This window comes from Microdochium trichocladiopsis (genome assembly GCF_020744255.1).
Source record: "Microdochium trichocladiopsis strain MPI-CAGE-CH-0230 chromosome Unknown B0I36scaffold_11, whole genome shotgun sequence".
In the NCBI taxonomy this organism is placed as follows: Eukaryota; Fungi; Ascomycota; class Sordariomycetes; order Xylariales; family Microdochiaceae; genus Microdochium; species Microdochium trichocladiopsis.
This window is the reverse complement of record NW_025763554.1, coordinates 1,950,285-1,975,616: the sequence shown is the minus strand read 5'-3', so window position 1 is coordinate 1,975,616 and position 25,332 is coordinate 1,950,285. Positions and strand designations below refer to the sequence as shown.

General features: G+C 54.0%; 11 protein-coding genes across 11 annotated transcripts; 4 read left to right on the top strand and 7 right to left on the bottom strand.

Moving 5' to 3' along the window:
- Positions 1-180: 180 nt before the first annotated feature.
- On the bottom strand, positions 181-1,842 carry B0I36DRAFT_354873 (uncharacterized protein; the record flags this gene model as incomplete). Its single annotated transcript, XM_046157356.1, has 6 exons — positions 181-420; positions 764-867; positions 952-1,099; positions 1,277-1,343; positions 1,409-1,553; positions 1,815-1,842. The coding sequence occupies 6 exons, from the start codon at positions 1,840-1,842 to the stop codon at positions 181-183; spliced, it is 732 nt and encodes a 243-aa protein (XP_046006880.1).
- A 340-nt stretch (positions 1,843-2,182) lies between these two features.
- Positions 2,183-3,325, top strand: B0I36DRAFT_388781 (WSC domain-containing protein). The gene is made up of 3 exons (XM_046161269.1): positions 2,183-2,823; positions 2,915-2,976; positions 3,056-3,325. The coding sequence occupies exons 1-3, from the start codon at positions 2,244-2,246 to the stop codon at positions 3,095-3,097; spliced, it is 684 nt and encodes a 227-aa protein (XP_046006879.1). The 5' UTR covers positions 2,183-2,243; the 3' UTR covers positions 3,098-3,325.
- A 497-nt stretch (positions 3,326-3,822) lies between these two features.
- B0I36DRAFT_368617 (uncharacterized protein) lies at positions 3,823-5,028 on the bottom strand (the record flags this gene model as incomplete). Its single annotated transcript, XM_046159651.1, has 1 exon — positions 3,823-5,028. One exon carries the CDS (start codon positions 5,026-5,028, stop codon positions 3,823-3,825), a length of 1,206 nt encoding a protein of 401 aa, XP_046006878.1.
- Positions 5,029-6,610: 1,582 nt separating this feature from the next.
- On the top strand, positions 6,611-7,505 carry B0I36DRAFT_368616 (hemerythrin HHE cation binding domain-containing protein; the record flags this gene model as incomplete). Its single annotated transcript, XM_046159650.1, has 3 exons — positions 6,611-6,685; positions 6,752-6,805; positions 6,867-7,505. The coding sequence occupies 3 exons, from the start codon at positions 6,611-6,613 to the stop codon at positions 7,503-7,505; spliced, it is 768 nt and encodes a 255-aa protein (XP_046006877.1).
- A 66-nt stretch (positions 7,506-7,571) lies between these two features.
- On the bottom strand, positions 7,572-8,391 carry B0I36DRAFT_336271 (uncharacterized protein). Its single transcript, XM_046155589.1, has one exon. It carries the CDS (start codon positions 8,252-8,254, stop codon positions 7,907-7,909), a length of 348 nt encoding a protein of 115 aa, XP_046006876.1. The 5' UTR covers positions 8,255-8,391; the 3' UTR covers positions 7,572-7,906.
- A 498-nt stretch (positions 8,392-8,889) lies between these two features.
- Positions 8,890-10,839, top strand: B0I36DRAFT_388780 (Alpha/Beta hydrolase protein). Its single transcript, XM_046161268.1, has 3 exons — positions 8,890-9,459; positions 9,526-9,686; positions 9,765-10,839. Exons 1-3 carry the CDS (start codon positions 8,944-8,946, stop codon positions 10,534-10,536), a joined length of 1,449 nt encoding a protein of 482 aa, XP_046006875.1. The 5' UTR covers positions 8,890-8,943; the 3' UTR covers positions 10,537-10,839.
- A 68-nt stretch (positions 10,840-10,907) lies between these two features.
- Positions 10,908-11,465, bottom strand: B0I36DRAFT_336268 (Calycin-like protein). The gene has a single exon (XM_046155587.1). The coding sequence runs from the start codon at positions 11,448-11,450 to the stop codon at positions 10,923-10,925; it is 528 nt and encodes a 175-aa protein (XP_046006874.1). The 5' UTR covers positions 11,451-11,465; the 3' UTR covers positions 10,908-10,922.
- A 1,355-nt stretch (positions 11,466-12,820) lies between these two features.
- On the bottom strand, positions 12,821-13,576 carry B0I36DRAFT_368613 (uncharacterized protein; the record flags this gene model as incomplete). The annotated part of the gene is made up of 1 exon (XM_046159649.1): positions 12,821-13,576. The coding sequence occupies one exon, from the start codon at positions 13,574-13,576 to the stop codon at positions 12,821-12,823; it is 756 nt and encodes a 251-aa protein (XP_046006873.1).
- A 2,630-nt stretch (positions 13,577-16,206) lies between these two features.
- On the bottom strand, positions 16,207-17,208 carry B0I36DRAFT_354865 (uncharacterized protein; the record flags this gene model as incomplete). The annotated part of the gene is made up of 1 exon (XM_046157355.1): positions 16,207-17,208. The coding sequence occupies one exon, from the start codon at positions 17,206-17,208 to the stop codon at positions 16,207-16,209; it is 1,002 nt and encodes a 333-aa protein (XP_046006872.1).
- Positions 17,209-19,146: 1,938 nt separating this feature from the next.
- B0I36DRAFT_368611 (uncharacterized protein) lies at positions 19,147-20,208 on the top strand (the record flags this gene model as incomplete). The annotated part of the gene is made up of 1 exon (XM_046159648.1): positions 19,147-20,208. The coding sequence occupies one exon, from the start codon at positions 19,147-19,149 to the stop codon at positions 20,206-20,208; it is 1,062 nt and encodes a 353-aa protein (XP_046006871.1).
- A 167-nt stretch (positions 20,209-20,375) lies between these two features.
- On the bottom strand, positions 20,376-23,500 carry B0I36DRAFT_354863 (uncharacterized protein; the record flags this gene model as incomplete). The annotated part of the gene is made up of 4 exons (XM_046157354.1): positions 20,376-20,513; positions 20,589-21,973; positions 23,023-23,371; positions 23,426-23,500. 4 exons carry the CDS (start codon positions 23,498-23,500, stop codon positions 20,376-20,378), a joined length of 1,947 nt encoding a protein of 648 aa, XP_046006870.1.
- Between the last annotated feature and the right edge of the window lie 1,832 nt (positions 23,501-25,332).

Here is a 25,332-nt window from a genome sequence, read left to right as displayed (position 1 = left end):
GATCATCTCACAAACTGGATTTGGAATTGAGGGTTTGCGCCAGAACACTACCGGTGAGCCACGTACTAGTGAGAGGAAAGCTTGATTCAACGATGCTGTGCTTATGCTATTCGTCATATAGCTGCAATACAAAGATGTGGAGGCAGCGAACCAGCTACGCGCAGGTGAAAGTATCGATGGTCAACGGGGTGTACCGCATTGCGTTGACGCCAGCTTGACGTGGCCGCACACTCCGCCGGGGCCTCTGAGCACATTGAACAGCTCCGCCAAGCCGTAGCCCGCTACGCCCTTGCAGTGAACAGCCGCGCCTTTGACGTCCCCGCAGCGAGCCTCACACCGGACGTGTCCGCCAACTGCTCGTCCCTCGGCCTCATGCACGGCGTCGAGGAGGTCAAAGACCAGATTCCGTTGGCGCTGAGCCTGTTCACGCACACCCAGCACCACACAGGCGCCTCAGCGATCCTCCCATGTCGCGAAAAATGGGGGAAGGAGGCGCCATCAGCGCAACGTATACCGTGTTGAACCACTCTATGAGCCCGAACGGAGTCTTCTCTGCCGTGCCGCTCGGGGGCGGGGATGCGAATTCAGTGTCGACCGTGTACTCCATACATCAGGATATCTGGGTCCGCGAGGCTGTGCCGAAGCAAGAGCGGGCCATTTGCAGTGACGATGCGAGTAGTGAGGGTGCGGGTGCAGGACAGTGAAGGATTCGGGACCGGGCCGTGTTCTTCCGTAAGTTGATCACATCGTTTAAAAAAATTACTATGTGCACCCAGTCCTGTGAAGCCACAATTCTGTGAGGGATAGCATCCAATTGAATACTTCCCTCTTTCTTAACTGTTAAGCACAAGCTAACACGTTTCCATTCTAGAGCCAGTCGCTGGTACGCCCTATTGCATGACACTCCTGCGTTACTTTTTGACCCTTCCCCGACTCTTCCTCCAGCAGTACCTGCTTGACCTCGCACTGGGGCTACAGGCACACCGTGCCACACCAGCGAACGCAGTAGCCCTCGCACGCGCCGGTCTGATTGAGAAACACCTTGGCGGGAGTGACGAGGCAGGTACTGAGAGCGGCGCGGTTGAGGACACTGGCCCAGCTAATAGGTTTGCCACAGAACCGGCAGTCCTGATCTGTAAAGTGGAAACATGTATGCAGGACGATCTCATATTCTTCGTCGTCGCTTAGATGATCATCTCGGCACTGCATAATCAGTGGTGTATCCTTGTGCTTAAATCAGGCCAACATCGCCGTCCAGATATCCGGAGTGCGTTACCACATCGGTTCGCTCAATGAGGCGGACTTCTCCATCCTTGCGGCCAAAGAATCTTTCTGCTCTGAAGCTATGCATTCACAATGCTATTAGACCTATGTTCAGTTCGCCTTCTTTGACACAACCGCAACTTACCTCCAATACAAGTGTGAGCTTAGCAGATACCCGAGGCTCTGCAGGTAAAGGACCACTTGCTCTCTTGTCACTCGGAAGATCACCAATGAAGATGCTGCTAACTCTACCTTGATTTCTGGCCCTGTGCTAATGCGGTTTTCTGCCGCTAGGTGCTCAATTCGTTCAAATACGGAGCACTTTCCTATCGTAGATGGACCACCCGAGAATCCTTCAGCGATAAATAAACACTGGGTTCTCCGTGCAAATATGGGGCAATTTCCTATCGCAGACAGAGCGCCCGAGAATCCTTCAGCGGAATAAATAATTGTTTCTCACTTCTTCCAAAAACGGGGCAATCAACCTCCCCCTGGCTCAACCCTATCCGCGAATGGTTATCAAATGTTTGCCCGTTTCTTCTGGGATACACCGCCAGCAATGGCCCCACAAACCGTCATTTTCACACGAGTTCCGTGGCCGGGATACCATTGTCTTAGCCGTTTCCGGCAGGCAGGAAGGCAGGCACGCAGTGGGCTCCTCCATACGAGGCCTATCCGACCCGGCGAGTGGTTCGACACAGCGTCTGCCACACATCTAGATCCTCGGACGGGCTCCACAAATCCATACGAGCCGCACAAGGGCCAGGGCTGCGCTCCTTATAGGCTCCACAACCTATCTAATATTGTTTGCCCAGCCTCTATTTGAGATACAGCCATTTACCCCTGGCAGGATCGGCCTATAAGACCAACACGATCTCAACGTCGAATCCTACGATTCTCTTAGCATAAACTGCAGATCTTCCAGTGTGCCCCAGTCTCCTCCTCGAAAAATCCCGTGGCAGAGTATCATTCTAGTCACAATGTTCATCTCAAACCAAGCACTGGCTATTGCCCTGTTGGCAGGAAGCCCGCTTACCCAGGCCGGCTCGCCTCATATTTTACGGCAAGCTCCCGCCAACCCGAGCGCCCTGCCCGCAGGCTGGTCCTACACGGGCTGCTACGTCGACGACGTCAACTCCCGCCTGTTGACCGGCGCCTATCAGCCTTCGTACGTGTTCTCGCGCGCCGAGGTCTGCATCGCTTTCTGTACCGGCCAGGGGTTCCCCGTCGCTGGCCTCGAGAACGGCGGCGAGTGCTTCTGTGCCCCCTCGCTCCCCGCGAGCGCCGTCGCCGACCAGGCCGGATGCACCACGCCCTGCCGCGGCCTAGCCTCGCAGGCCTGCGGCGCCCCAAACCGGCTCACCGTGTATACTGGTGTCGTGCCGTCGCCGACCTCGATCGCACCACCATCCCCAACGAGCTCGTGCCCAGCCGGCAAGCAGAACAACCTGTGCTGCCGCGGTGTTGATAGGTGGACGTCGAGCCCGTACAACTTTGGTACCCTCTGCGGTTACTTTCCCCCAGACCCCCTCGAGTTTGTCGGCAATGTCTGCACTCCCAGTAAGTGTTTCTGCCACCTCGCCTCCATTTTTGTAACTACTTGTAGAAGAGTTCGTGCGAAATGACAAAGCTGACCACTGGCGATTGACAGAGGACCCGAATGCCCCTTGCCCCGACTACCAGAGAGTGGAGGGATGCTGTGCCGGTCTTTGGGTAAGTCCAAGCAGTCCTGCAGCGTGCATTGCGGCCATTGCTGAACGAGCAAAGCTAATAATTATGTCTCTTTCAATAGCCTGGCGACTGCTCAATGGGCACCAACTGCCAGAAAATGTAACATCTGCCCGGCGATAACGAGTCGGCGAGAGGCGTTTGAAGTGCATGGACCGACTCGTATCGTCATTTGAAACCACCGGCTCGCTTACTTGGGGTAGATTTAGGTCTTGACCTGGGAGGGATGCTAGTCGCCTTGGGAGGTCATTAGCGACCTCGGGTCCTCAGTGACGACTAAGGCGGGACACGTTGCAGAGTTATTTCCCATGGCCCTGTGATCCCATGTTAGTATGCACTTAAGACTTTTGATGCAATTCAAGTTATTTGACGTCATTGTTGCCAGGCTCGCCAGAGCAGAAGTGAACCCATTATGCTCCTGATATGTTGACCTGGTTGCGGTTGTCAGATTGAAAAGCTTCGCCCTCGACCCGTTCACCCGCCAGTATACTCCTTAAAGTACAAAGACTTCGACCACCAAAATGCAGTCCAACCTCCTGTATCAGCCTCTCCATCTACGCCGGCGAGAGTGCGACGTCACGTAGTACAAGCCCTAAAACATCGGCAACCCTGCGAGTTTATCGTTTGCTGGGGTCCTGACGATGGAGTCGTCCTGAAGACCAAGGCACACAGGACCGTCCGCAGTCATGTCATGAAGGGGCCGGAACATGTGTCGCACTCTCGCTTGCTCTGAGCGACTCCCTCCTGCCGGTGCCGCACCCCATGATCTGTCTGTGGCGCCAGCAGCCGCATCTCGCAAGCCAGTGTGTAGATTGGATGCAACATGGTCCTCTAGACGACGGCGGCGGCCGCTCCAAACGGACCCTCATTTACCCTATAAGCACCACAAGGCCCATTAGAAATAGAGTAACCCTGTCCCGGTCCCGCGCTATCCCGGTAGACACCCAAGGTGTACTGTTGTCCGGATCCAGTGCCACAAGTCGCTCCGCCTGGGGCCACGAAGTTGTAGCAGCGTTGCCCTGCGTTGAAGCCGCCGTAGAAGGCTGAGCCCACGCATACTGGGTTAGCGGCGCAGGACTCGCAGCAGTCCTCGCGCGAGTTGTCAGACGTGGTGAAGGGCCTCAGACCTTCCCCGTAGGCATCGGTACTGGCGTCGATGGCGTGGCCGCTGAGGGTGGCTGCGAAGTTGGTAGAGCCCGAGGTGCATTGCGCGTAGGCTGTCGCGGCGTAGACTGTGGCAGTTACTGTCTCCGTGGTGGTCGTGGTTGTGGTAGTCACTGGCGCGCTCGTGCTGGTGAAGATGATGACTGAGGTGGCAGTGACGGTCGTGGCTGCGTCTGGGGTCGTCAGGATAGATGTCGAAGTCAGCACAATGGTCGATGTGGTTGTGATCGTCGGCGTTGGGGCCCTGTGTGTTGTTGTCCGTTGCGCTGTGCGTGTCACGGTGCTGGTGGTGTACTGCTGTATCACACCGACACAGGTAACGGCGCCTGGCCAGCTTGGGGGCGGAGGTTTGTTCTGGAGAGGACAGAGCGCAGGCCCTGGCTTGGGCCCGGGCTTGGCTGGGAGACACCTCTTCTTCTTGGCAGCGGCGCTCGGGAGTGTGCTGCGCACGGGCTGGAAGCCCGAGGGCAGACCCACGGTCGTCTCGGACTGCACCGTTCTCGTGCTGGTTATGGTGGTGGTGGTCTCGACCGTTAGAGTTTCGAGCGGCAGAGTGGTCACGGCGGTGGAGGGGACGACCACGGTGGTAGTGAAAGACACGGTGGACTGCGGTTTCCCTGAAAAGACGGTGGTTTTCGAGATAACCTTGGTCGTCCTTGTGATTGGTTTGGGCGTGATAGTGACGGCGGGTGTCGTGGTGATTGTGACGACGCGCTTGTACGTCGTTGTTTTGACAATGTTGTTGGTGCTAATGGGCGTGGTCGGCGATGGACTTACCCGCTTGGTGAAGCAGATAGTCCGGGTCTTCGTGTCGGGAGAAGCACCAACGCAGATCGGCAGTGCCAACGACCATAGCCACACCAGGAAGAGCATTGTACTGCGTATTATCGTGATAGACTGGAAATATATGGATTGCTGGTGTTGATGTTTGAGAGATGCCGTTTCCCTGCGATACCCATGGAGAGCTTCCCAGATATATAGAAGTGCCAGCGCGTTGTGTTACTATCCATGCTTGGGTGACCCCGCAAAACCGTTGTAACGTGTAGCTGCTTTGGGAATTCGTGGCGGCAAATACTGAGCTGAAGCTCTGCGTGAGTAGCACCAATCACACGATAATGCTTACATCAAGCAGGGGTTCACGAACTGTCTAATTGGCTATTATGCAGTTCAACCTTGCATGGCTGCTTATGCTTGGTGAGGCTTGCAGCTGTTCAGCTGTGTCTGGGTCATTCGGGGAAGTCCGACACTCGACGCACTCTATGTAGCCACTGGCACTCTATAGAGGTATTGTTAATCCGTGCGATATGGATACTGGCGACATTTCCACTGTTTATCTGTAGGCGGTCTACACGTGGATTCATTAGATGCTGTGCCGCAAAGGATCTAGCAGAAGTTCACTCTTCCTTTATTCTCAACATACCCTCAACAGCAGGCCTGCATCGAACCACCTCCTCTACCCTGTTCCTGCTTGCAGTAGCTATAGGAGCCGTACTGTCGGAGATCTCGACACTTCTACTTATCCTTCTTCTTATCAAAATGACAAAGGCCTCAGTCTTTGGACTCACTCAGTTCGCATACAAGTACTGAGTGCTTCAACCAACGCTGGTGAGATCTACCTCTTCCCTCTGATCAATGCTCGTGTCAATTTTGGTCGCTTGGGTTTCTTCAAAACTGCCCTTGAAACTGCTGTTAATATAGCTAATATCAATGCGATGTTTATTCACATATTCACGCTGTACGTTATGCTCACTTTCGAGCTCTTCACTAATTCAAATAGACGTTTCGTAACATTCCAGCAGAGCTGCCGAAGCCAAATCAGACGACTGATCCAAATCATATATACTAGCTCCAGGTTTGATTTACTACAAACTTGGAGATGAAAAAGGAAAGAAGGGGAATCTCTGCTTCCGCCACGGCTGCTCTAGCCTTCTCGATGCATTGCTGGCTATGCCATCATTTGACCCTATGCGATAGCGCTCAGCTTTTCAGGAACTTGGAAAGGATGTGACGTCAGATCTATTATCCGATAGCGTAGCTAGATACCATGCCCAATACTACCTACCAACCACATAGAGAGCCTGTTAGTAATGACACAGGCGTGCATCTTCAGCTTACATGTCTGCGCCGTGCCCACCAATGACGGGGCGATCTCAGGGTGTGTGAGGTCACGCATCGTGCCAAGGAAGTTGTCTAGATAAGCCCTACGCTATTTGAACACCCAAGGACGTTCTCTTGGCCATCCTTTGCCCAGATCGGGATCTGGCTCTTGGCACTACTTCACCTCGCCATGAACTATTTTAGCAAAGCGTATAATGCTCCTGAAGCTGCCCATCATCGAGTGATTCTGCCACCAGCCGAATTCGACCATCGTTCCATTGATCAGTCTGTTGCCTGCAAACACGGCGTCGCCGCGCAAGTCTGAATCAATACACAATCCCACGACTCCATCGAACGGATGGCGCCTGTTTACGCAGACCATCCCTACAACTTGATTCCCAGCCCTAAGGCGCGGATCCCCGAGGGCGAGATTGTGCGCTAGACCCGTTCCTGCCGATCCTTTCCCCTTGGGAAGCCCAGCTGACAAAACTGTTGACAGGATGACGAAGTCACGCAGCTCAGCACCGAGATGGTGAATGTGCATAACTGCATCGTATGAACTACCATGGTTCCGACTAGCTACGATCGATTGCTGACTTTGGGGCAACAACCAGATCCGGGGCTTGAACTCTATCTACCTGCAGGCACCTCACATCAAGCCCAAGGATGAGAAGACGTTCCTGAATTACGTCGAGCAATGGTACAACCTGGTGCACGCTCACCACAGCTCGGAGGAGTCGCACATCTTCCCTATCCTCGAAACCATGGCTGGCGAGAAGGGCATCATGGACGCCAACATTGAGCAGCACCAAATCTTCGAAAAGGGTGTCGAGGCGCTGCACACTTACATCAAGGCCTGCCTAATCGACCAGGAAGCTTACGATGGGGCCAAGGTCCAGAAGCTCGTCGACGGCTTCGGGAAGGACCTTTTCGATCACCTGCGGGATGAGATCACGACGCTCATGGGCCTGCGGCGATTCGGCGAGGAGAGGCTGCAGAACCTGATGGCGCGGTTTGCGCATGTCGGCAAGGAGACAATGGCGAAGGTCGGGATGCTGAGCGGCGGCCTCTGTGTGCTCACCAACCACGACGTGGCGTACGAGGGTGGCCTCCACCGGGCATTCCCACCGGCACCCCCGGTCATCCTTTGGGGGCTGCGAAGCGTTGGGTACTGGCGACACAGTGACTGGTGGAAGTATGCAGCATGCGACCGGCTGGGCAACTTGCAGTCGCTGTATGCGATTCCGGCTTAGGCTAGACCACGTTGGAGAAGCGGGAAGATGGTTCGAACGCGTTGTTTCATGCTGATAAAGGCGTCAAATTGGGGAGATCGTGGTCTTTGTGGGGCTGGAAATTTTTCATTCGCTGACGATTGCCGCACTTGATAATTCCAAAGAGGTACATAGTATCGGATGCTCATTCACATGGGCAGCAGTTGAAGAAGGAAAACGGGCAGTAGGTGATGGCTATGTCAGTGAGCACAGACAGGACGTGGCAAATTGTACGCCAACTTGACCCTGGGCCAGTCTGCCAGCGTGGCTAAGCTGATGTCGCTTCTGTGCGACATGCTAACTTGACGTCGGGATTGCTTGTTGGTCTCGCAGTACCGCCTCACCCAGAGACTACCTAGGTATATCACAAAACTCCCTTGCTTCTAGGCAAGCTCTTGTTGAGAAAACCAATCCTTGAGTACCCCAGTCTCTTGGGGGGTCAAGCCCTCTCCCGCAGACACGTGTAGATACATCAGGTAAAGAACCAGACTGCCAGATGCATCTACCTGCTCCTTGTCGCGGATATTAATGCTTCTGATGTCTTTGGCAGTGGTTTGCGCAATGGCGGGATTAGCGACGAATGCACCGAGTAATTTCAACTCGTCATTGTCGAGTATAGGGCACGGATCGTTGTTACGCGCGATGATCTCCCTGGCAAGCGTATGATTTTGTAGCATGGTGCCGACGGAGGGACCCGTATAGGGCGGGCTGCTAGCAGGGACGGTGGTCATTGTCGTAGTTCTTGGTACTGTACTCGGACACTGAAGCTGCGTGATTTCCGCTATTGATGGTGAAGGCGTGGGTACAGTTCTTTCCACGTCTTCTTGCTCATTGCTTGGGGCGGGTCTGTTTATGTATGTATGTATGCATGCATTTGCGTTGATGGTGATCCTTCTAGGCATCAGCATTGGGACCGGGATTGATAAGGGATGCTCTCGATATGTGACTCCACTTTGCTCCGCCTGCAATGCAACGACCCGCCTAAGCATACCGTCCAATAAGCTTGCGTTTCTGAGCAAAGCATTACATCAGTGCGGCACACGTACCAATCACCGGCATGACTTGCACGTGGCTCTGGGCAACAGGCACCATTTGCAATTGATCCCAGGCAAATTTATGGCTGCCTTGGTTGACATGGCAGCACAATGCTGTCGAAAATAATCTTTTCATTCTCAACGTCCCCAAGGTCGACGTCTATAGCCGAGGATCGGCGTGGACAGAGGTGTCGATTGTACCCAATGGGGGAACCCCGATGTGACCTCGTCATTTCGTCTCCACCTGCGCTATCGGAGGAGTAACCATGGTCGGAGAAAAACCGCAGATAGCAGGGGCATTTCGGAAGTGGTCATAAGGTGTCCAGCAACCCCTCATTTGATGACATGCGAAGCGGCTGCAGCTGCTTTCCTCATCAATCGACAGAATGCGTTCCCCCTTCAATGCAGCTATAGGACTGGCGGTCCTCGCCAGCTCAGCACCCTGCGATCCCACGGTGACGGTGCGCAATGGGACCTATGCCGGTGTCAGCCTGTCGGGCTTCCACCAGGACGCCTTCCTGGGCATGCCCTACGCCCAGGATACCGGCGGTGAGAACCGCTTCCGCGTGCCGCGAGCACTCAACACGAGCTGGAGTGGCGTCCGCACCGCTAAGAACTACAGCAATGCTTGTCCCGATCCCAGTCCCTCCGACGCTGTGTATGGGATGAGCGAGAACTGCCTTAGCATTAATGTTGTGAGGCCGACCAAGCAAGCTTCGGACAGGGCGTTGCTGCCGGTGGCAGTCTGGATCCACGGCGGCAGCTACTACTACGGAACTACCGGGCTGCCTAACTACAACCTGTCTTATATCGTGCAGCGGTCCGTGGTAATGGGCAAGCCCATCCTGGCTACTAGCATCAACTACCGCAAGGGCGGATGGGGTAACATGTACAGCATTGAGGTGCAGGGTAGTGGGCAGACCAACCTTGCGTTGCGCGATATGCGGCAGGCGCTGGCGTGGATCTAGGAGAACATTGCGTCCTTTGGGGGCGACCTGAACCGCGTGACTATCTGGGGCGAGTCGTCAGGGTCATTCGCTGTCGGCCAGCTGCTGCTCAGCTACGGCGGCCGCACCGATGGGCTGTTCCACGGCTCGATCCAGGAAAGCGGCGGCGCCTCTACGGCCTAGTACAACGGATCCGACTGGTACCAGCCTACCTACAACAAGATCGTGGCAGCTGTTAATTGCACCGAGGCTATCGACAGTCTGGCCTGCCTGCGTACTGTCCCCTACGATGAACTATATCCGCTGATTAATCCCGAGCTGTACCTAGGGCCGGGTTGGTACCCGACCGTGGACGGCGATATCATGCCCCAATTTCCCACAACACTCTACGCCCAAGGCAAGTTCGCTCACCTGCCACACATCTACGGCACCAACTCGGATGAAGGTACCGACAATGCGATCAGTGGGATCAACACTGACGCCGAGCTGCGCACGTACCTCGAAACGGGGGTGGGCTTTGGCTACCCGGCGTCTGTAGTCGACCGCATTATGCAGCTATACCCAAACGATCCGGCCCAGGGAATCCCGTTCAACACAGGGCTCGAGACGTTTGAAGATATGGGCCGCGGTAAGCAGTTCAAGCGCGTGGCGGCCATCGTGGGCGACATCTTCTACCACGGGCCACGACTAGCCGAGGCGCGGAGCTACGCGCAGCACAACCCCAACGGCACCTTCGTGTACCGCTTTAACACCCGCGGATATCGCCCTGCCTCAACGTCCGCCAATGGCACTGTGACGCCTGCGGGGCTCAACTTTGGCTACGAGGGCGTGGCGCACGCGACCGAGCTCGCGTTCGTGTTCAACAACCCCAATGGCGTGGGGCCGTGGCCGGAATATCGGGCGCTAAGCGATGACATGAGCGGCATGTGGATCAACTTTGTGAATTGCGGCGATCCGAATGGGGACGGCATGCCCTTGTGGCCGCCGTATGCGGACGGGTCCCACGGGAAGAACTTAGTATTGCAGACATAGAGCCAGGGCGGGTTTTATGTCGAGGATGATACGTATCGGCTGCAGGGGAGAGAATACCTGAGTCTATGGGCTAAGCGACGACATGTCTAGGTAGGCTCGTTGAAAGAAGTCTCAAGGCCCTGGGGTCTGACACGAACGTATCTAGATGGTTGGTGAGATCGAGCAGGTATCATCAAGCATGCAGTATGCTAGTAGTATGCTCGCATCAGAATCGTCTATTTCAAACCAGACATTCTATCAAATCTCAGTGGTTCTATTGTGAGACCGCCGGCCGCGGAAGTCTTTTCGCCCTCTATATGTGTTGTCCAAGAGAATCCGATTAGTATTAATGTGAGCCGCGATTGATATTATTTGGACCTCGGGCCCCTCCTGTCGTCCCCGCCTGCCTAAATGGTCGGCCATGATACGTCAATGTCCTTCAACTCGCCAGCGCCACGAAAGTCCTCGACGATGCTAGCCTGCTCTGCCAACATGTGTCTGTCTGTCTGAATGCCGACCTTGGCCAGCTGCCGCCACCGTTCAAAGTCCTCCTTATTCCGCTTATCACCATGCGCAGCTTCAGCCTGCGTCCAGTGGCCTTTGGAGAACCCCAAGAGTGTCGTCACTTTCCTGTTGGGGATATCATAGACGAGAGAGCAGATGGTGCCCGTCTCCTCGAGCCAGTTGCACTGCCAGATCTCGCCCGGACGCACACACTGGTAGGAGGCCGTCTGGTAGTTGTAGCGGCCGGCCATCGGCCCACCGTGGATGGCGTAAACGATGCGGTCTTCGCTGTGGAACCACATCTCGTACCGCCATTTCTCGTCCTTGCCGCTGTCCGTCTGTGCTCCAGGCACGTCGTAGTCATAGATTAAATGTCGATTCTTGATATCCTGCTCAAAAGGGACAGCATCCGGACTGGGAAGGACGGGCATGGTGGTTGCGTTTGATTGTTCTGTTTTTGGACAAAGTTACTATGATAGCGGCTCTCGACTTCAGCGAAGCCGGTCCCATTTATATATTGCAACTACTCCAAGCCTGGTCGTGATCAATGATGACGACTTGATCCACGCTTAGACAAGTAAAACTACCGCGGCAGTCTATAGCGCCGCCACTTCCGGGTTAATGTTTGTCCTTGTGTTTTTATCAAGGTGGAGACTCTTCCTCACTAGATTTTTATAGTGACGTAAAGCTCTCAAAGCGTAGCGGCGGCTATAAGTGGACCGCGACGCTAGGTATCCTAGCTTACTACAGAAATGCCGCACGACGCGGGAGCACCATGATGGAAGGGCGATCCGGCTACTGAAGCTGATATGACCTCACTTGCTAATTTAGGGTGTGCTACGCTGCTTGGGCTAACTTCATTTGACTTTCGACCCGTGTCCGAGCTGCAAAGTTTGTTCTCTTGCACTAGACAAGTTTTTCCAAGGGGACTTTTTCGTCATGTCTCTCTCTTCACCCAATGGTTAGCCGTCAAGGAGTTTGACTCGAGACAAAGACCCGGAAGGTGTTTCGAGTCGTCGGAAAATAATATCAACACGCCAATTTAGGAACGTGGCCGCAACGTCGCTCGAGGTGCGAAATATGTCCTCGCGGAGCCAGAGTGCATCGACACAACGGTAAAGTTAGAGTCGAGTTTGAAGAGCTGGCGCGCCAAGAAAATAGCGGCGAACTCGGATTGGCTGCAGCGCTCAAATGTCATCGGGGGGTCCTCGCTGTGCGTCTTGGGCGTGGAGTAGACGATTAGTCCGTCTTTGGGCCCAGATGCGTGCAGGCCCGATGTGACACGACGACGTTGATGTCCATGTCGGAGATCATGGTTCTCAGTGCCGGCAGGACCAGCCTGGCTGGTAGTGCTTGACCCATGCGGTTTGTCTTGGTGTGCCCTTGTACCCGTTGGAGGTCAAGCCGGCCGAAATGGCCATGGTTCTCACGTCGAGCATCATAATGTCTAAAAGAGAACATGGAAGAAACATAGACTATACGGAAATAACGGTAAAGTAGGCAGGTCACTAATGTGCGCGGGTTACTCGTGGTTTGCGTAAATCTCTGGATAATCTATAGGCGGGATTTTCTAACAACGTCTGGCTTGATTGAAAGGCCTCAAAATGATGCAAAAGTTTCTACCTCTATGGTTGATAAAAATTCTCCCTCCACTTTGAGAAGAAAACATATATACAGGAGCGAAAGGAGTAAGACCCAACGAGCGTGTATCTAAGAAATGATCGAGACGATATGTGGCAACGACTAGAAGGGTGCTGGTTGCAAATATTGAGCTCTCTGGTGTTCATGCTATGGCACGCTCCTAAGCGTAGTAGGCGCGGCTGACCTTCGCGGCGGCAGGCGAGCTGGGCTCCTCGGTGTGGTGGAGGAAGTAGTCCAGAACAATCTTGGGCATGACGGGGGCGGCGGAGTCGTCAACCGGCGCCTCGCCCTCTTGAGGAGGAGTAGTGTCGACAATCTCAATGTCCTCGTCGTTCAGGTCGCGCGAGTTGAACTGGCTGTTGGGCTGGCATAGGGCAATCCAGATGTCGCCGGTGTCGACAGGGCACCACTTGGTGTTGGGGTCGTCGGGGTGCTGGTAGCTGTCGAGGCAGACCTTGTTGGCGGCGCACTTGATCGGAACGCAGGTGCCCTTGCCAGCGCCATTGCCAGACGGCTTGACGTGGACGTTGTCGCCGCGGAACGGGGTGCCGACAAGGCCGTTGCCGGAGCCGTCTAGGTCGCTGAGGTCCCAGTAAAGCCCCTTGTAGTCGCCAGACTTGACAAGGGCGTACTCGTACTGCAAGATCTTCTTGGGGTCGCTCTTCGAGATCTTGAGGCTGGCGCCCTTGCCGTCGCCGATCCAGGCGAAGCTGGTGCTGCCATTGCTCTTGATCTGGTAAGGCTTGCCACCGTCGCGGATGCACTTCTTGCTCTGCCCATAGTCACAGCCACCGTTGTGCGAGATGACGATGTTGACGGTTCCGCTGCAGTGGTTCTTGATCTTGAGACTGCCAGCAGAGCCTGTGGTAGTCAAGGCAGCCATGACAGCGCCGAGGGCAAGCTTGGTAGCAACCATGGTCAAAATGGAGTAGTTATCGAAAATTCGTGGGAGTTGATGTGAGAGTAGAGGCGGGAGAGAATGAATTGAAGCTCTGAGTTGATGATGGGTAGAGGACAAGGACTCCAGTTTACGGAATTCTCGTTGTTCTTATAGCAATATTTCCCAATGCCTCGTCGTGCTATAGACGCATGTTGCCTCAGTGTTCGCTGCGCAGCTATTGTGCGCAGCCCGACAAATGTGTGTGTGTGTGTGTGTGTGTGTGTGAGCCACCATTGAGGCCAAGTGAACAAGACAATGCCTGTCGATGTCACTGCGGCCTCTTACTATCCAAGCTCTGATCGTCGTGTTGCAGCTCGGCTTCAGTCTAGTCATGCCACTTGCCAATCACCGTTAAGCGCTCTCACAACCTCTCAAATATCATGGAACGTGGGATCGATATTAATGCAACCGAAACCAGCCGTCGGCAGTTGCTCGTATGCAAGGCTTGCAAGCCTCATGCGGATATGCAATGAACCCCGTCCGATGTCAGCGAGCGATCAGCCGAGCTTGGTGCCTGCCAAGGCGCAACGAGTCCTAGGGGAGCTGTGACTGGCCCTGGGGAAAGCCGCAAAGCTGGTATGAGGCTGAGGCTGAACGATGTAACGTGTGTGCTGCTTGCCCGTCACCTCTGGCGTGAGCACAGGACAGTTGCGGGCGCGCTCACTGCTGACAGCCCCAGCCAGCGTCACCCACTATATGAGCCGCTTAACCGGCGCACCATGCCCATTTGCTGTACTGGGAGTCAGATACTGCAACGTACCAGGGTCTTCCACCCGTTAATCCAGTCCTATGTTCCCATGTTCCTGCCTCGGCCGCGGCCGCACTCTCCATCGACGACCTTTTTGGTTTACTGATAGGCTCCTGCTACATTTGGCTAGTGACGCTCGTGGAATCTCAACTTCGTATACGAGAACGAGCATGTAAACGTGTCAGCTCGAGGCAAATCGATCTCAGATACGCCGCTTGTTGCCACGATCCCTGTAAGCCACGTCCTTCGACAGACCTATCACAACTCGCTCTGTGCTCTGCTGACATCACTCCGTGTCCAAACCCGGGAATTGAGATTTGAATCTCAGGCGAAACAGCGTGGATCGAGCCTGCCATTCAGGATATGGCTTATTATTTCAGTACGATTTGCGATACACACCGGAATTTACCTATTGTGCTGGCCCACTAGGCATGATCATGCTGTGACCTACCGTAAGGTGGAATGCCTAGCTGCCAACGTCATGTTACTTTTATAATGGTCTCTTGAAGCCGCTGAAGGCGCGTTGCGGAAGATCGAATCAGTGCTTGGTGCTGCGCCACTCCAACGTGAATGAACTCATTAACGTGACAGATCTCTTTGAGACAATGGTCAGTTTTCTTTGTGTAAGCGAGAACGTGCTGTTGTACCCGCAGGGTTTAGCGGCATCTTAAACAGGCTTAGCGTGGGTGCCGCTTTAGTACCTACGCCTAACTTCGTCCCGCCGAGTATATATGAGGCAGCTCCCATCCACGCCAGCTTCTTGTACATTGGACTTCGTCTCCCTCCTCTTTGACTTCATCCTCATGCAAGATCAGGCCATTCTCATCTCAGCTCTTCTACGTACTATGCTCCGCTACCCCCTAATTCGAATGAGCTCCCCGCCGCGCAAAAACCAAATTTGTATCTACAGCCTATCACGTTCTCAATTGTACGGACTCATCATCAGCGGCCGTCAGCTCGTCATCAAACTTCTGGGTCACCGCTCCGATATACTTCCTCATGTGGCCAGATATGACTCATGTCGCGGTTGATCAGGCGCTTCCCATGCCACGATTGCGCCAGCGGTGGATCATCTGCATGGGACGAAAGAGCTTGCCCGTTTCCATTTTGGGGAATTGAGACAATATGCTGGGCTGAAATCGACAGGAGGTCCAGTTCTCGCTGGGGGCCTGGTGCAGGAGGGCTGCAGAAGGCCTTCCACAGGCTTCTGGTCGAGCCGCATATTAGGGACTCCAATGATCCAGCATTTATATATAGGTCTCGTTGAAGACCTAGGATCACAGGTGTAATACTTTCTTACTATCACTTCCGTCTTCTTATCTGTTCTCGCAATGTATATCACATCAGACAATCAAGAGCTCTGTACTCTATCTTCAGGAAAAACCACTGCGGCTAGCCGCTATGCATACGGGCACGGAGCGCCTATTTCTACCTATCCTCCGCTATGTTATGACAGACTCGATCAGCGAGTTCCCGGCCTCCGTTCAACGGTATTTAGGAATCGCCAGTGAAATGCAATAATGGATACCTGGGATTCCAATGGCCTTAGACCTTACGGCGTTGAAAAGACAAGCGCGCAGTCGACAAGTGCAGCAATTGACATCACCGCAAAACGTAAGTAAGATTTTCATTACCACCTGTTTTTGCTACAGACCACGTAAAGTGCACGGGTATAATCGAAAGGTATCAGAGACGAATAAATTCATTCAGGATCATAGCGGTTGACCACGGCTAACCTCGCTATAGTATTCTATGACTAGTCGCTCATAAGCTGCTCATGACTACATGCAAGGGATCGGGAGCATTGTCAAGAGGGTAAACCTGTTTCGAAAAGTGTGTCGACGACTTCAAGAAGTGATTACTTCCTGATAGCGCTGAACCAATTAGGCGACTTGTATCCGGTGCCAGTCTTGGAAGACTTCATCCAGCAGTAGTTGGCCTTGCTCCACACAGCGTCGATGCAGCCATCAGTAGTGTCGCAAAGGTTGGCGCAGTCCTCGAAAGTGCGAGTGTAAATGCTGTCAATAGTATCACCATCGTACTGGTAGTTGCAGGCAATGTCGTAGGAGTTGCCGGAGGCAGCCTTGAAGGTAGTACCATCGGCTGAGTTGTCGAAGCAGTTGATGGCGCCAATTTGGCTGCTGCTCACAGGTGTAACATCGTCAGGCTTGGCAGGTTGGAAGTTGTCGGGCACTTTGATGGCGGTGTACCAGCCCGGGCTCTTGTAACCGTTTGTCTTTGAACTCTTGAGCCAGCAGTACTTGGCCTCGCTGTACACGACGTCCACACAGCCGTTGGTGCTGTCGCAGAAACCGACACACTGCTCAAACGTCTCGGCGCGCTTTGAGGCACCCAAGGTGGTGCCGCCGTACTGGTAGTTGCACAGGATCTGGTATTTTCCGGCGGGTGTAGTCCAGACAGTGTTGTCACTGGATCCGTCCTTGCAGTTGAGAGTCTTGATATACGTGCCGCCTATTGTGTTGTATTCATAACCATTCCCAGTCAGGTCGACATTGGTTGCCAGGGCGCAATAAGCACCCTGATTGTTCCAGGAGGCATAGACACATCCTTGGACCGCGCCGGCTGCACAGGCATCGATGCATGACTCGGCGGTGGGGAATGAGCCCTGGGCATAGTACCAGCCGCTGTAAGCGCCCCTCTCGGCGTTGCAGAGGATCTTGTAGCTCTTGCCGGATGCCGACACGTAGGTAGTACCCTCGCTAGGACCTTTACCGGGAAAAGGACCGCAGTTGATCGGGCTTTGTGCGCGGGAAAACAGGGCAGCGGCTGGGATAGACTGGAGAGCAGCGGCTTGGGCGAAGGCTGCGAGGCCGCCCATCAGGAGAGTGATCTGAAGCATGATGAAGTTGGTTTGAATGAAGGAGCTCAAGAGGGAAGATGGTGAAGTTGATGTGTTGTTGTGTTGATTAGTTGCCCGATAGGTGGTGAGACTTGGAACATTATATACGAGGGTAGTTTTCAGCGGCAGGAACAAAGACGTCTTTCGATGTTCAGCTGAATATGGTCAACAGGCCATCCTCCGTGATGAGATTGGTCACGAGGTCGCAGCTTGGGCGCATATTCTTCAGCTTCAGAACTCGGCCTCAGATCAGACCATCATCAGGGGCATGCTGTGATGGGGCCGCTGGCACCGTCCTAGTTGACGATCTATTGATCAGCTCCGCTGCCGGGTCTAGAACACAGCCGGCTCCTGCATTGGCGCCGGCTACTCGCCTCAATTGGCATAACGCTTGTGCTTTGGTGCCGCTAGTCAGGGGTATTCTTCGGCTGGCCCCGTGTCAGGCGCGTTCGACGCCATCACCAGGCCGTACGGACATGGATGATAGCCCCGTTCGACCCGGACGAAGGCGTCGCCCTGGCAAGCTGCATGTCCTGTGACAAGCTGAAAGATGCAGAATCGAGGAATCATGTGCGCAATGTTCTAATCGCCAGTTCTGGCTTGAAGCCACGCATAGTATAAGTGGAAACTGTACAGATCCACTAATCTCGTGGCACCAGACAGAGGACCGGGCTTCCCGAACTAGTAACTAGAGGCCCCGCTGCTGTCCGGCGAGGGCTGGAGAGCCCCGTGCTTGAACAGCAGACAGCCAAGCAAGGGACGAAGGAGTATTGAATTATCTTTGAGCACGAACCCTGGCCTCCGCCACTGCCCGGCAAGCCCGTCCTCGGAGGGTTATCCTCCTCGGCCGCCTTGGCTAGGGTTCGTGCTTGAACGAAATAAAACCTCGAGAAGGAATTATATAGAAAACGGAGCACGAACTCCAGCCCCCGCACTACCTGGCAAGCCCGTCCTCGGAGGACTACCCTCCTCGGCCGCCCGGGCTGGAGTTCGTGCTTGAACGAACTCGAGTACCGCCACACCTCAACTGGATAAGGTAACTCTGTTCAAACTCTATTTCTCGACCCCTAGGTGGCGCAGTCGGGCAGACTGTGGCCGTGAAAGTTGCCTAATTGGGAAGGTTGAATGCGCGACGACTAACCCCTCAGCTTTCTCTTCGTTCAAGCACGGGGCACTACACGAAGTCTTCAAGGGTCGGTGAGGCGTTAGCACTTATCGGAAGGTCCAAGCCAAACAAGTCCAGCACCAAGCTGGCCCCTTTTTGCACCAATTTGACCACCAGCAGAAACGGACTCAATCAATACTGTACATTGACTGTTCCTTACGTTTTCAGTACGGAGTGCGATCGTGCTAGCATCCACATGTTTGCTATGTTTGAGCCGCGTGAAATGGCGGCACAGACAGCACTTTCTCGCTTTAACCTGTAGCCCACGGGCACTTCGGGTCACATACTGCATTAGAGTTTCGCAGCTGCAAGTCCGCAGGGCTGAGAAATCTACTTTCATTGATGTAGTACCCTCAGTACACCAACGGCTGGTGTGTGTTCTCCGAACCCGCATTTCTCTCGGCTGATCGGCTCCGTAGTCGATATGCGAAACACGCCCACCGGGTTGGGGGTGCTTTCGCACACTCGATACTCACAAAGCCGCGACTAAAGATGCAATGTTCGCGGAGGTCTTACGGCTGGCTTCTTTGCTGGTCCCTATCATTTTGTCAAGCTTAATGTAATAGTGGCTGCAAAGTCACCTGCTTCTGCAGAGATTTTGAGTTTGGGCTTGGCCCAGTGCGATTGGTGATGACACACATGACACACATGACCCCGCACACATGGCCACGACATGACAGCAAACCTAAATACAGCCCTTACCATCAACAACACAATTCCAGCACCAACCGCATACGTCTTGTCTCCATCGTGAGATCCAGTCACCAGTGGTCATGGATCATCTGGACCTTTCCACAACCCCGGGCGTAGCCCTCGCAGCGATTATCGCCATCGTCACCAGCTCTGTCCTGTACTACTTGAAGAAGGCCGATGCGGAACTGCCACTGGCCAGCCACGACATTGTCGATTTGCGGATATACCCCATCAAGTCATGCCGTGGCGTCCAGGTCCAGTCGGCTGCGCTGCTCAAGACAGGGCTCGACCTCGACCGCAACTGGATGTTTGTCTCTGCCGGGAAGCGCGACTTCCTCACAATCAGGGACGAGCCCCGCATGACGCTCATCCGGACGCGTGTCGACTTCGCCAGTGATACGCTCGTCATTACTATCGAGGGCAACAAGGGGTGGGAGCTCTCGATTCCCGCACACCCGACCACGGAGTGGCTCGAGGCCAACACCACGCTGCGCACCGGCGTTATCTGGGGGCAAAAGACGGACGGCTGGGAGTACCCTGCGACCATGACCCAAGCCATCTCGGAATTCCTCAGCGTCGAAACCCGACTGTTGTACAAGGGACCCTCGCCGAGGGTCCTTCGCGGCTGTGGCGCGCCGGATCGGCTCGGCCGCACAGAGGCGACAAAGTTCGCCGACATGATGCCGGTCCTGGTCGCGTCGCTGGCCAGTCTAACTGAGCTCAACGGGCGGCTACGGAGTGGTGGTGAGCACGCCGTTGACATTGAAAGGTTCCGGCCAAACATCATTATCAGCGGTCACGAGCCCTGGGCTGAGGACAATTGGAAAACTCTCCGCATCCGAGAGGCCGAGAACGGTGGTGATGGCGATGATCAGAGGGAGAAGAAGGCTGTCGAGTTGGACGTGGTGTCACGCTGCTTAAGATGCCAGGTCCCAAACGTCGACCCGGATACTGCCGACAAGAATCCCCGCCAGCCGTGGGACGAACTGGTCAAATATCGGCGAATCGACGAGGGCCTGAAGTTCAAGCCGAGCTTTGGCATGCTCTGTGTACCAAGGGCGGAGTTAGTCGTCACGGTTGGGCAGAAGTTGGACGTCATGCAGACGACTGACAGCCACTTCTTCATCAATCCGATGAAATAGGTGTTTGGAATAGGGAGATGAAGCCCATTTGTTTCTACTACGTGTTAAGCACGGCGAAAAGGAGAACTATCTGTAAGGGACATCTCCGGCACTTTTCATATTAATGGTCGACAACGGCATTTGGCGAGACGCCTGACTTTGGGCTGGGATTTGTTTGCCCAGATTATTCAAGCTAGCTCCGGCGCATCATCTTTAGGAGTCCACCCAAACAGTTTCAGGATCTTTACGGCGCCGCTCAGGAAAAAGATGCCAACACGGAGCACAGCAATGATGATCTTGCCTTTGGTGCTTTCCAAGTCAGGTAGCTACCTACAGCGTCAGCTTCATGCACTTCATCTCTGCACTTGATGTCTCTACCACCGTGGATTACTAGCACGTACCTCTTGATCTTTGCTCTTCTTAACCCAGGCCATCGCTCTGGGAAGCATCGTGTTCTCGAAAATAGCCAGCTGGGTGCTAACCTGCTCGTCAGTGACGTTGCTCCTGGACTTGTGCTGCTTGCCCAGCTCTAGCAATGGGCCTAGTACATCCGCAGTATCTCGAATTGCATTGTTGGCACCCATGCCGCGCGATGGCAGCATCGCGTGAATGGAGTCTCCCATCAGCCACACTCTCGGGTTTGCCAGATCCCTGTCCACTACTTTGGCTGCGTCTGCCAATATCTTCTGTCTCCAGTTTACAGGTGTATCGGTCTTGGCCGACCGCGTCGGGGTTGTGATCAGGTTGTCATCGTCGACCGCATCGACTAGGTTCAAGAAGCTCGGGTGGAAGCCAGCGTCGGTGAGCTTCTGCCGCATGAGGCCCTTCTTGTCTTTGATGTGTGGCAGATCCGCATTTGGAGGGCCTGTCGTCCACCCCACACCGAGAAAGAGCGACGCCTGTTCCTCATCGTAGTTTTCGGGCTTGGTGGGGTCGGCATTGCTTCCTTGGTGGGAGAAGGATGACAAGCTTGGCGGCAGGTATGCAGCGGCAAAGACAATGGCCTTTGAGTTGGCTGTATAGATGGTGCCCTTCTCGAGAAGCTGCTTCGGCAAGGTCTGAAGGACCGGCCAAGAAAGATGGCATTTTCCGAGCAAAGAGCCAAAATCTTTGGTGACGGTGTCAATGATGTTGTTCAGACCAATCTGTTTGTTGATCCGACTTCCGCTGCCCTCGGCCGAGATCAAAATATCGCAGTCTTCTTGTGTGCCGTCGGCAAAGTGCACTCTGACCTTGCTGTGGCCCGTGTCGTCCCCTTCGAGGCTTTCGTAGCGAAGAAACTTCTTGCCATACCGGATCGCGTCGTGTTTGCGCAGGGGCTCCTGCAGATACTCGCGAAGTCGCATCCGCGCGATTGGCGCGCTTTTCTCATAGGTCGGGGCTTTGCTGAGGTCTACCATGACCTTCAGGTCGGACGGGTTGAAGATGCAAGGCGCGGATGATACGACGCCCCCAGATCGACCAAAATATGGCAGCAAATCTTTGAACTGCTGTGTTGTGAGACATGCCCTGAGGCCTGCCAGGGCATATGCGCCGAGGCGAATCTGGTAGCCACCGCGCTCGTCGCCCTCAGCATCGCGCTCGTAGACTGTGACGTTGATGAGACCAGATGAATGATTGACGAGGCCATTGCCTAGGCAGGCCCCGGCCAGACCGCCGCCAATGATAATGATCTTGAGGGGTGCCATTTGTGCAGGTGTACGTATTGGGGTATCAACACTGCCAGGGAAGAAAAAGAAAGTACGAACAAGCCCACGCTTTGAGCAGGAAATTTCAATGTGGTTCTCTGGAATATTTCAACGGATATCAAATACTGCACATTTGTCCCTTCCGCAGCTTGGTCGCTATGTGCCCCTGGCGGCGTGAACCTTTTGCGATCGTGGGGAGTGCGATTTGGTGAAGCGCGTGCCACTCCCCCCACCCCCGTCGGGGAGGACCCCAGAACCGGGAGGCATGTCCCCCACATTTCCCCGTAGCGCCCCGCAGCAGTCCGTCGGAATGGCTCAGGGAGGCCGGTCCTAAAGAGAGCAGCCGGAAGAGTTGGGCCGATTCGAGACTTGCCCCTCTCGAGTGTTTCTCTGATTGTGTACGTGGCAGCGCCCTCATGCCTTCGCAGTTGTCGTTATGGCGCGAGGTCTTCGGCTAGGCTTCCCCCTTCTCGCACCTAGGAATATGACATTAGAACAACATGGAAAGTGAGAAGACAATGCCCTGCAAAAGGCTGTTCATAGAGACAATGAGTAAAGGCCTGCACTGTCGGCCTCAACAGGTTTGGCACAAATTCATCTCGAGGGATGTAGGCAGCTCTTGACTTACCCGACTGGCCAGTTTAACGGTACATATGCAGACAGTCCGGCACTGCAGGGCCTCACGCCCCTAATTATGAATGAATCTTTCACGCCAAACAACATCTGACTCCAAATTTTGCTGATAATCATGACCCCTTCGCTAAAGCTAATAGCCCACTCGCGTAACTTCTGGTTGGCAATAACCCGGCATGTAACGACCATGTAAATAATTGGGAATATTTCCTAGCATTTTGTCCACCGGCCCATCGTCAATGGGAATTCTGGTGTACGCATTCCAAAAAATATCTACTGTTATGTAATTCAGAGCGATGAATACACAACAATGATTTGGGAGAAAAATGAACGTGTTGGTCTACAAAGACCGTGTTCTAGTACATTTGGTACAACGATGTCATGTCCTACCCAGCCTCGAAATCGTCATTCGGTGATGCGTTTCAAGGGGCCACCAGATCCTGAGCGATCGAAACCCCAAACTATCCACGGAACCTGCATCTCCGGGGGTGGATCGGCAGGGGGTTGCAATTACTGCAGCCAACTTGCCAGCAATCGTCATTGTCGTCACAGGGGTAGGAGTTGCAGTCCAAGCGATGGGTGAAGAGCTCTCCGTCGACGCGCTCGTATACATTCGAGGCAGGACTATCGTCCACGCGACCAGCCTGGACCTCTGGATCTTCGAAGCCTTGTCGGAAAACGTCTTGGATGATCGCGATTTTATCATTGTACTCGCGTACAGCAGCCTCGGAGGCTACACGATGGTCAAGAATGTTGCCGTGCTGGTCGTAGGACACTACAGTTCCATTAGGGCGGAGCTCTGCCAGAGATTCTGGACCGCGCTGGAGGGACCGGAACAAGTCTTCCACGGAGGGAGTGAAAGTCTATGCGTTGATTAGCCACGCATCCATAAGCTAGGAGTGCTTGATTAACCATACCTGATCACTAGTGGTCGGTGCTGCGGTAGAAGCCCATGCAAGCGTAGTAACAGCCATGACAATGGTGAGCTTCATTTTCGTAAGTTGGGTATATAATGAATTGATAATAGTCTTTTAATCGTGGTTCTGGTAATGAAACTGTTGATGTCAAGAGGTGATGTGCAAGATTCAAACATTTCGGCTCTTGCATAAGGAGCCACGCGTCCAATACTTATATCGTGATCCATTTCCAATGTCCTAAATCTACGTAATGAAGCTTGCCACTGAATATCGGAGCATTCCCAGCGTCGGAGAAGAAAGACAGGATGAAACGCAATGCTCAGCGTGAAGATCAAGTTGGATGGTCAGCATTGTGAGATTGAGAGGATCGATAACATCATAAACAGATAGTACAACTCAGGTCTCACTATGGTTCCTAAAAATAAACCGATGCTATTAATAAAGGTGGAATACATCCCATTAATATGCCGTGTGGCAATGTCCTAGAGCCACTCCTCAACATCTCATAATCGACATAGTTGTCGTTATACGACGCAAATGTCGACTGCTCTTCGATACCAAACCTGCAGCCGACATCATTCATTCCCGCATCGCTGTAGGAAGGAAGAAGAAAAGATCTCACGTCACCTGGGTATAATCGCTTTTGGACCACATGTCACTGCTGATCACTGTGAGGTCATGTCTAGCTCCGTGGCTATACGTCTGGGTCCGTAACAGCACTGATGCTTACCTATACTCTCGGCACCACATATCTGCGCTGCAGCTCAGCACACTTGCTCGCTTACCGGCTCCCTTGCAGCGTTCCCAGGGCGGACATACAGGCGGAAAGGCTGAAGAATGCAGATGGCGTAATCAGCGATGGAGGAGCAATGCGGAGCTTGACGACTCTGGGCGACCAGGGTCTCGGTCGGCGCTTACCATGGCTTGACTGCCTCCCGGGCTGGGCGCTTACCACTCACGGCAGCGGCTTCGAAAAGTAGTGAGCTTTGCCACACCATAAGGCGAAGAGCGTCGCTGGTGGCAGCAGAAACTTCGTCCTGGAATTGATCTGTCGCCTTGGCTTCCATCATATTCACAATGACTCATCTGGTAGTCCCAAATAAGCGCCGCATGGCGAGGATCATACTGTACAGGATGGCAATGGGCGGCCCCATATGACGTATTGTGCTCGAGCAGCAGATCTCTCGCCAGATAAGACAAGCAACAGGATCTCCTGCTTACATGCCCCGTACCGGACACATGTCAGCTGCGGACCTCTTGTATAGCGGCGTCGCTTCCGAACGATTGTCGCTCGCGTGCACCGGCCGCTATTTAGAGTCGTGCCTTGTCCAATCCTCCAGGATATTGCACACATCAGCTGCACCGGAAACTTGCGTTTGCATGTAACCTTTCCACAATCACTTCGCCACACTGGCACTTTGAAACAGAGGTACAGAATGCGGGAGCCGATTGGGATTGCCCGGTACGCTTTTTGTCTGAATCACAATCGGGGTGTTGGTTGGTGTAGCGGAAGCTCGAGCACTTTGGGCTGCGAAAAACAAATGCAGTGACGTTACACGGCCATCTGCATGCAGAATATCTGACCACTATCTCGTTCCGTGATGACCTGTGAGAAGCCTCCAATCCGAGAAGTTTTGTGGCAGAGTAGGACCTCGGCATATTCGCAAGGAGGACCCTAGACTGACGTTAGAGGACAATCAAGTTACGAAAATAACGATGCCCCTCGATGACGACAGGCATCATTACGTCGGAGATGTTCGCGTTTTTGTATCGAATGCGAGAGTACGAATGGGAACATTGGTTTGAGTGCAGCGTGCAGGACTTGTAGTCGGACATGACCTGGCGGTTGCAGTTGTCGTGGCAGCTGCAGGCGGAGTCTATTCATGCCAATCAAGAAAAGGTGTAAC